Source organism: Citrus sinensis, chromosome 9, assembly GCF_022201045.2.
Source record: "Citrus sinensis cultivar Valencia sweet orange chromosome 9, DVS_A1.0, whole genome shotgun sequence".
Lineage (NCBI taxonomy): Eukaryota > Viridiplantae > Streptophyta > Magnoliopsida > Sapindales > Rutaceae > Citrus > Citrus sinensis.
Genome location: NC_068564.1, coordinates 27,534,892 through 27,544,887, shown reverse-complemented (window position 1 = coordinate 27,544,887; position 9,996 = coordinate 27,534,892). Strand labels below are relative to the sequence as shown.

The 9,996-nt window shown below is 37.9% G+C and overlaps 1 protein-coding gene across 1 annotated transcript; it reads left to right on the top strand.

Annotated features, from left to right (window-relative positions):
* The first annotated feature begins 583 nt into the window (after positions 1–583).
* Positions 584–6,873, top strand: LOC102624873 (uncharacterized). Its single transcript, XM_006474986.3, has 9 exons — positions 584–1,333; positions 1,719–1,764; positions 1,877–1,955; positions 2,045–2,090; positions 2,177–2,275; positions 3,833–3,901; positions 3,988–4,375; positions 4,700–4,845; positions 4,936–6,873. Exons 1-9 carry the CDS (start codon positions 920–922, stop codon positions 6,310–6,312), a joined length of 2,664 nt encoding a protein of 887 aa, XP_006475049.1. The 5' UTR covers positions 584–919; the 3' UTR covers positions 6,313–6,873.
* The last annotated feature ends 3,123 nt before the right edge of the window (positions 6,874–9,996 follow it).

Below are 9,996 nucleotides of genomic sequence, written 5' to 3'. Positions count from 1 at the left end.
AGAGCTAGATCAAAGATGTTTCAATGATTATAGTTTTAAAGCAAGATAGAGGATGTTTGAATTAAAATGCTAGTGACGTGAAATGGGCAATCTAACTATTAATTAATAGTTAACTCATACGGTTATTGAAGTTAGGATTTAAGACCTGAGTTCTTAAAAGACCATTTTTTATTATTGGAGTTAAAACTTATAGTTCATTGTCAATTAATTTACTACCTAGACGTGTTGCATAATGATTAATAATAATTGTGAGCATTATCTATATTAAAGTTATACTTCTTTAAATTATAAAAGTGAAAACAAAATCTCATTGAATCAATATTAAATAACTAACCAATGATGTTATTGATCATATTTTTCATCATTCGGCAACGCATTACCATCGGAATAGTTAGCTCATTTCAATTTTTATTCCCAAAAAAAAAAAACAAAAATAGTTGTAAATTGAAGTTAATTTTTCCCGGGTGACGTGGTGGAGTATTTTTCCAAAGCCTTTACGTGACCAGTAGAGAGACACTAACAAACCGTGTATTACACGCGACAAATCAGACTTCAGAAACATCTGCCAGAATAAAAGTGAAAAGAAATAACAAAAAGATCAGTAGATGACGTGACTAAACGGGCAGCTGGCAAAGAGACACGCAAACCCTACGGGGGCAGCGGGCAGCGGGCAGCAACAAACGCCGTATTTCTCAGCCACTAACGCCGTTTTTTCATTAGCACAAATAATCAATCATTTTATTACCCCGAATCGGAGCCACGTCTCGCAAAACCAGGCTCGGACTCAGGTTCGGTTCTCACAAAGCCCTCACTCGAAAAAAGCCAAGCCACCATCCAAAATAAGAGAAAGTGAAAAAAGAGAGACAGAGAAAGACTGTGAGTTCTTTAGAGAGAGAAAGAGCTCTAGAAAGAGAGAGAAATGGGCCAGATCGTGAAGAGGAAGAAGAAAGGGAGGCCATCGAAGGCGGATCTAGCTCGTCGACCTATTTCCCCGACGCCGGCCACGGAATCTGAGGTCAGGCGCAGCCTCCGCCGCCGAAATGTACGATACGACATCGACTACTACGAGGATTACTTCGACGAAGAGGACGAAGACGAGGAAGAGGAGAAAAGGAGAGAGAAGAAGCTCAAGCTTGTAGTCAAGCTGAATCAAAGAAGCGACTCGACCGAGCCGACTCGAAGCCACTCTCGCTCGTCGGCGCGTGCGGAACACGCGTCGGATGACGAGGATGAAGATGAAGACGATAAGCCGTTGAAGAAGAGGAAAATCAACGGCGGTGATTTTAGTGAGAGTGATGATGAAGAAGAAGAAAATAATTATGATGAGGAGGAGGTAAGTTTACGAGTTAATTTGGTCGAAAATTCCAGCTCAGCCGAAGTATCGGAGAATTTTTCTTTGTTTTTTGGGTTCGACTTGTGTCGGGTATTTAGAATTTTAGAGGGCGATGATAACTGTCGAGTCAACTGTCAAAAGAAAAAAAAAACTAACAACAGAATCTGATGATAATACACACACGCTCCTACTTGCTCTCTCACTTCACTTGTGTCTGTCTTTCTTTCTCTCTCTATCCAACACCCTTTGTTTATGTTTTGTGTACCTACGTATTGTGTTGTCTGCTTTAACTGTCGCTGTCCCTCTGTCTCTGTCTTTCTCTCTCCCTTTCTCGCACGCGCAGCTATAAATTTTTGCTTCACCCTAATTGTATTTTTTAAAACAGGGGAGGAGACGAAAGGTTCAGTCTAAAGGGCATGACTCGCCTCCAGGTTTGTTTTCGGATTCCAAAAAATTCGGGTTTTGGAAGTGGATTCTGACTTTTGAGGTATGGTGGGTAAATTTGATGTGGGTTTGTGGAATTTGTTCTCTTCTTTGGATCAGGGACGCCAAATGATCGTCAATCTGGGATTCCAATGCCTGATAAGAAGTCTTTGGAGTTGATTCTGGACAAATTGCAAAAGTGGGTGACTGCTGTTTACTCTCTCTGTCTTTCTGCCTAGGGTGATGGTTTGTTGGGTTGCTTATTGTTTTTGGGTCTAATTGTGGCAGGAAGGACACATATGGAGTGTATGCAGAACCGGTTGATCCTGAGGAGGTGTGTGGAATTTCTTTTTGAAAACTCAGTTTGCTTTTGGAAGACATTTCTTGTGTTTGGGATTGAAGTAGTGATTGTTTTTGTAGCTTCCGGATTATCATGATGTGATAGAGAATCCAATGGACTTCACCACGGTGAGGAAGAAGTTGGCAAATGGATCATATTCTTCCTTGGACCAATTTGAGGTTGGTACTTATGCTTCCCCAAGTTTGGTTCTTAGTGCTGAAACTTTGCTTGGAGTTTGGGGCTTTTTACCAATCCTGAGTAACGGATTGCATTTTTGGTGTCGACATTGTCAGAGAGTGTTCATCTTTTAGTGTACTCAAGCAAGCTATGAAACAGATCACCTGCTATTATCGGCTCAATGGTGCCTAAGTCTTTGGATGTTTGATGCGGATATTGGATTCTTCTTCCCTTGAACTTTGCTTATGCTGGCAATATCTAGCAGAGCTGCTTTAGTATGTATTTAGACTGTTTGATATTATTCATTCCATGTAGCCTGTAGGTTATATGCTTAAGCAAGTTTATAGATCACCTCAAGGTGCATCCCTCTGCTGACACAAGAATATTCATGGGGAGGGAGGGGAAGCTGTTTGTCAAGCTTATGAACTTGCAATTACTTCCTTTCTGTTTTTTTTTTTTTTGGGCGGGGGGGGGGGGTGTGTGGAAAAGAAAAGGCAGTAGGATTAATGCAAGGCTGCTAGCACTTCCAGATTAAACTGAAATTATTTTCATTGAGTTCCAAGTGAAATGGGAATTTGTTGTCTATTTTGTGATTTGATGTAGAACTTTTATTTCATGTTCATTGAATAGGCTGGTTTGAGGATTCTTATAAAGTAAATGTGCAGCTTTGTACTAGAGCTAAGAAACTATCTAATTGCACTTGTTTAGGAGTGGGAAGCGAGACCTTGTTAGTGAGTGTGTTGATTGATTGTAGGACTTCAGGTCCTTTGTGGCCCCATGTAGTTGCATTGGGATACGTGATCCTTGCTATAGAGGTAGTTTGCTCTTTTCATCAATGATCTAGCTCAATCAGGTGGATGAAGATACCATAGAAAATAAGAGTACCACCACATTTCAGTAGTTCATTGCCTCCTAGCTTTTGAGCTCATTTTCAGTTGATCTTGCTGTTGTTATGATTACCACTGCTACCTCTTCCAGTTCGGGTAAGATTTGAAAATGTAGTAGTATTTCAAGAATGTTGCCGCAGTTTAGATGGGCATGAATGTTCCTTGTTAATGAGAATTTTCTTATCAAGAGTTTGTGTATGTTCCTTTTAAGGTTGGGCCAAACAAATAATCAGATGTCACGTGAATATCCATGACATTTTTTTACATGCTGATTTTCTATGGATGTTTCTCGCAAGTTCCCTTGCTGCTTATGTTCTTGATTATTTTATTTATTTATTTTCTTGATACTACTCATTGATTTGTAACATAACCTATCTCTTACTATAATTACCAAACACTTGTCTTCTCTTTCCTGACAGTGGCGATGGTTGGTTTCTGTCTAATTTATTCAAAATGTTTAGTTGATGATCATTTCTGTGCAACATATACCTGGCCAAAAGTTCCACAATTGAGTGAGCATAATCAGTTAACATAGATGACTCTATATTTGTTGTTCCATTTGATTTCTGATATATGGTTATTAATATCTCATAAGCCTGCCATTTCTTTGCTGGAAAATTATTTTTTAGACATGTATTGATTTATTTGTAAAGCTGGTTCTCTTTAATGCAGAGTGACGTTTTTCTAATATGCACAAATGCAATGCAATACAATGCACCAGACACTGTATACCATAAACAGGTATAATGCTTTCTTCTCCTTATTCACTTATTGTTCTTCGTCTACTTGTTTGGTGTGTTAATCCAATAGTATGATTATTTGAAAAGGCACGTGCCATTCAAGAGCTGGCAAAGAAAAAATTCCATAGGTTAAGAGCTGGCATTGAGCGTTCTGAGAAAGAGCTCAAACCAGAGAAAGAGCTCAACCTAGAGAAGGAACTCAGGTTAGAGAAGGACCTTAAGTCAGAACCAAAAACAAAATCTAGCATTTTGGTTAAAAAGCAGACAAAGAAGCATTTCAGCCGCACCATACAGGAACCAGTTGGATCTGATTTCTCCTCTGGTGCCACTCTTGCCACCACTGGAGATATCCAAAATGGTTCTGTTGCAACCCAAGCTGGCGGTTGTGAGAGGCCCACCAATACTGATGCAATTGTGGATGGTAACTCATCCCTGGCTGATAATAATTTGGAGAAAGTGGAAGAACTATCATCAGGTATTACGGCTTAAGTGGTATTTTGAATTTATGATAATCTTAAATTTCAGAGTTAAAGATTTAAAGAGGATAAGATGACGATACTACTTTTGTTATGTTTTCCTGGAAATTGGTTCTATCTTTGTGGACTTCCTGTTCACTTTTTGCACTTTTTTTCCTTCTTAATAAAAGTTTCTCAGTTTTGTTAAAAATAAAATAAAATAAAAAATTTACAATGCCAGAATATGTGATGGCTGATGTTGTGCTGATATTAGACAAGAATCATATCATGAAGGTATTTTTTTCTTTGTATTCTCTTTCCTTCTGATTTCTTCGGTGTTTCAGCGAAGGGTCTCTTATCTAAACTGGGACGAAAACCAGCTGTGCCTGATGAGAACCGTCGTGCAACTTATAGCATATCAACTCAACCAGTGGTCAGATCGGACTCAATATTTACAACCTTTGAGGGAGAAACCAAGCACCTAGTTGCTGTATGTAACAAAACGAATTTATCTTTTTTTATTCTTTCAGTACTTATATCCTGTGCTGAAAATCATATTCTTTCTGGTTTTTTCTATCAGGTTGGCCTTCATGCAGAATATTCCTATGCTAGGAGCCTGGCTCGTTTTGCTGCAACTCTTGGTCCTGTTGCTTGGAAGGTTGCCTCACGGAGGATTGAACAAGCACTACCTGCAGGATGTAAGTTTGGTCGGGGATGGGTTGGAGAATATGAACCACTTCCTACCCCGGTATTAATGCTTGAGACCTGTACACAGAAAGAATCTGCTTTGTTTAGTAAGTTGCAGTCTACTGCTGATGTGCGGAAGGATGATACAGCCTTTAGAATCCCTATTCCGGCTAAGGTGCATCCTGTGCATCGGCCTATTTCGGAAGGGAATTCTCCTCTGTTTCGTCCTGCTAATGGCCTCACCCCGGAAGGAAAGACGCCGCACTTTTCTTCTGCTGGAAAGAAGCCTTCGACCCCTGTTAACGCCATTAAGCAAAAGCACAATCCATTTTCTAGGACTTCTGCTGAGCCTGAGAATAAGGTCTCAAAGCAAGTGGAACTGAACTTGCCACCCTCGGCAAACCAAAGTAAAGGTGATACTGTTGCTGGAAAGCAGGTTTCAGTTAAATTAGAAACAGGAGTATCTAGGTCAACTGAGATGGTGCCAAGGAACATGCATCTTCTGCAATCTTCACCCTCAAAACAGCAAAATGGAAATGTGACAAGTAATTCTGGAAATGCTAGAGTGATCAGTCCATCTTCTAATAATGTTCCTAGTCAAATGGCCGGGGCAGCTACATTCTTTCCTCATGGGCCGGAGCAGGGCCGTAGTGATTCTGTTCATTTGATGAAAACATTAAATGAGAAGGCTCAAAAGCAACAGAACTCTTCAAATCAATCTGCAATTAATACCCCACCAGTAATGCCATCAGTTCCATCTGTAAGAAGAGATGACTCAGGCAATGCTGCTGCTGTCGCCGCCCGTGCATGGATGTCCATTGGGGCTGGAGGGTTTAAACCACCGGCTGAAAATTCCACCTCGCCCAAAAATCAGATTTCTGCTGAGTCGTTATACAACCCAACTCGAGAATTCCATACACAAATTTCACGAGCTAGAGGGGAGTTTCCTCTTTCTGTAGGCATGCAGTTTCAGACCGAGAAGAACAGCTTTCCACCTCAGGGATTTATGCCACAACCTGTTCGTGCAGTAAATGAAGCACATTTCCAAAATAGACCCATGGTTTTCCCTCAATTATTAACAAATGATTTTGCTAGGTTCCAGATGCAGTCCCCCTGGCGAGGCCTTAGCCCACATTCCCAGCCAAGACCGAGGCAGGAAGGACTTCCTCCAGACTTGAATATTAGCTTCCAGTCCCCAGGATCTCCTGTGAAACAATCTACAGGTGTTCTTGTAGACTCACAGCAGCCAGACCTGGCTTTGCAGCTCTGAGTATGGATTGTTTTCTCAAGGAATTGGAGAATTAGGGAAAAGTTGAAGTAAATTCAGCTTGAGTTGTTGCCACTCTCCTGTCTCGTATGCCTCAAGCATTTGACATGGCCATGAAAGGCCTGTCTCCAAAATTGGGATGAGATTAAGTCTGCAGTCTTGGATGAAGTAGGTTACCAATGGAGATATCAGATTGCATCCTTGGCCAGGCTCCTTTTTAGTGATGATTCTTGGTGAGCCTCGGGGGAGAGGATAATTTTGGTTAGAGCTTCTTTCTTTCTGTAATCATTTCCTAACAAGAATTACTGACTTTGAAAATGGAATGCCACGTATCTCTGAAATCCCCGGGAGCTAAATTCTTGGAAGAGTTGAGTAGCGCGGTGATTTTTTGCATGATCGTTGTCTATTGTTCAGAAGTTCTGGATTAGATTTAGAAGTACATGTGAAACTTAGTTGATGCCTTGTACCTTGTACATATATTACAGATGTACGAGAATTATTTCTTAGAGCTGTATTCGATGCCTTCCCACTTAATTGCATAAGTCATGCCACTTCAACTGATCAGCCAGTATTGTTGCGTTATTTTTGCAAATTGTAAATGTCTCGTGTCTTACGCTTAAACTTACAGGTCTTAGTTTTTGAAGAATGGCCAGTGTAAATCAGGCGTGGTTGATAATCGGCTCAAACTTTAAACGCTAAAACAGCATTAACCCCAACACAAAAGTACGCAAAATTGCACCCCTCTTTAATTTGGGATTTATGACTACCCAAGTACGCTCATTCCAAACAAAAAAAAAAAAAGTTTTGTATATATTGATCCAGTTTTATAAATATAGGATCAATCTAGTTTTTAAGTCCTTGTACAGGAGCATTGGTGAGGCCAAAGAGTGATCTTTGATCTCCACTGCGCATCATGCAAGTAGTATAGTGTAAGATAGGTTTTGGGTGTAATAGGACTTGAACTCCTACTAACAATTGTGAGAACAGTAGTTTGAGTCCCCATACACTCAACTTCTCACAACTAAACATGATTGTATTGAATAAATTTATAACCTTTGTCTCTTGTGAAATGTGAGTGGAGCAGAGACATCCCTCGCTTGTGAATGTTTATTTATCTGGGCAAGTATTTCATAAAGTTTAATGTAATATTGTAGTCCCAATTATATGTCTGATTATAAATATCAGTGTAATTATCTATTGTAATAGCAGTTATAAATATATGATGTAATATCAGTAATCTGATAGATAATCAATATTAAAAAAAAAAAGGACTTGAACTCCTAGAAATAGGATTGACTACAGATTCGGACCATAGCACATGCTTTTATAAAATTGTATGATTCTCTTGATCTAAAATCAAATAGTTTTCCCATGAACAAGTTCTATTTGATATGGATAGGACTAATTTGAAAGAATATTTTTTGTCAAAAAAAAAGTAGTATTGTATATGTTGATCCATTTTTATAAGTATAGGATCAATCCAGTTTTTAGGTTCTTGTACGTCCGGTAGTGGCAGTCTGGCAGAACTCTGTAGAGTGTAGAACAAACAAATTATAAGTTGCCTACGCCAACCCTCAAATTATATTTATTTGTACTTTAACCTCATTTAGTCATCGATAATTGCAGTAAGGTCCTGAATATTTTATGATTATGAACGCTAAAAAGTATTTTCTTGTTACTACTTGACCTAAAAAATAGTCGTTGTTAATATAACAAAATGACTCCAGATCAAATATTTTGCATCCGCTACTGGATAGTAGGATCATGATCAAATTGTTGAAAAATCAAGGCAATTACATTATCTTCCCTAAAAAAGATCAGAGGCAATTACATCATCCATTATAGAAATAGTAGAAATATATATATAAAAAAAATATTACTCCTCCCTCTTAACAAAGATTTTGGACCTTTACTGAGAAGACAAGATAAACTAATTACCCATGCCCCCTCTCATTTATTCAGAAACCTCTTGCGAATTGCAAATGCAAATCCTCTTGTGCAATATATAAAATAAAACTATAAATGCAACAATAAGTTAACAGAGTCATGTACTTACAGCTGAAAATAATCACTAAAAACTTGCTTCCTTTCTCCTTAAAATTCCGGAAAATGCAATCCACACTCTATGTTTTTTCTCGTTCTTCAAACTCTTCCACCCGCATTTCTTCTGATCCTTTAAGACACAGACGTCGCCGTTGCACACGTACCGTTTTCCGTCGAAGGATTCCGAAAAACAGCCGAAAATATGTGAGAAAAATGCCATGGGAGATATTTTTAATTTCTATCTCTAAAGTAAATGATCCTGTATAATTCAGGGTCAGTTTAGGCCGTGTTTGCACAAAATATACATTCATAATAGATCACAAGTGAGCAAATGACATTTTACTCGTTAAAAACATGTCAATATTGGTAGGTTTTGACCATATGGGTTTTATTTTTATATTTTTATTATTCGGAAGGCGGCTTCCACCACCATCTGTTTGAGCACAAAAAATGAGACACGTTTCATCTTTAAAAACCATTAATTATTTCTTTTAATAAAGATTATGGACCAAACATGCATGGTCTTTAATTTGACTGAAGAATAGGTTTGGTTTTTTTTTTTTTTTTTTCTATAGTCACACTTGGATGTCAAGAAAACATGAAAAATCATGCGCGTAAATGTTTCCATGTTCACACACCAAAACGGGTGTATTGCAAGTGGAGAATATAAATATATATAAGTTGTAATACTATAAGTTATTATTATTATTACTATTATTATTAATAAAAAAAATAGCATAAAAAATAATAAGATCGATCAAATCGTCCTAGTATAACAATTTCTGTTCGGGTTTCTGAAAAAGTTGGGATACAATCCAAAAGCTTTTTGATTGGATAATGTTGTAATAATGAAAGCTGGTTTGACGTCCGGAAAATTTGTTTTGAATATGAGAAACCGAAAATGGGTTTGGTATAATTCAAAGAAAACCACGTTTTGGCTCAGTGGTTAACTTGTTATGAGGCTTCGAGTCTCTTCCTGCATGATATGAGGAACCCTATGAGTAGGTCTTTCCTCCATTGAAGCGTATTTTTGAACTCGTATATGATTAGATTATTTTTAAAATAACGGCAGTTAAATGAATCTGTATAAAACCTCTATAAAATAATATTTTTGAGTTTAAGATAAAAATATTACTTTAACAAATAAACGGATTGTTGAAATTGATTAAAAAAAAAAGGAAAAGTCAAATGGGAACACATTGATTGCATTCAAATGGGTGGGTGGACTTTGACAAGCAAAATGCCAATTTTGAACGGCATGATGAATTTGTCAAAAAGGAAGAAAGTTGTTACCGACTTATTAGATTTTTGGTGTAATAGTTTGGTTATAAATTGGAATGTCATTTGATGAGAAATGAGTAGCAATGAGCTTCGGCATTGCTCAAGAAAATAGACATGAAATGTTGGCCATTGAGAGAAGCAATCCAAATCCCAGAGAAGGAATCCAAGTTTTGGTGAGAAATTGAGAGAGAGAAAAGTTCTTAAGCATGTAGTTATATTGAAGGAGCATTTGACTCCTCAATATGGTTATTACGAGTTTGCTTTGTTAAGGGATATTTCTCAGGATTATATATTTGGGGTTTGGGTGAGAGAAAATTATTTATGAGAGTGTGGTTGTAATAATTTTCCATATAAGGAATATTT

Bases quoted from the DNA above. Each gene is read 5' to 3' on its own strand.
- LOC102624873 (XM_006474986.3), top strand. From the start codon at position 920: ATGGGCCAGATCGTGAAGAGGAAGAAGAAAGGGAGGCCATCGAAGGCG. The intron at 1,334-1,718 runs GTAAGTTTACGA...TTTTTAAAACAG, and splicing joins ATAATTATGATGAGGAGGAG to GGGAGGAGACGAAAGGTTCA. The intron at 2,276-3,832 runs GTTGGTACTTAT...TCTTTAATGCAG, and splicing joins CTTCCTTGGACCAATTTGAG to AGTGACGTTTTTCTAATATG.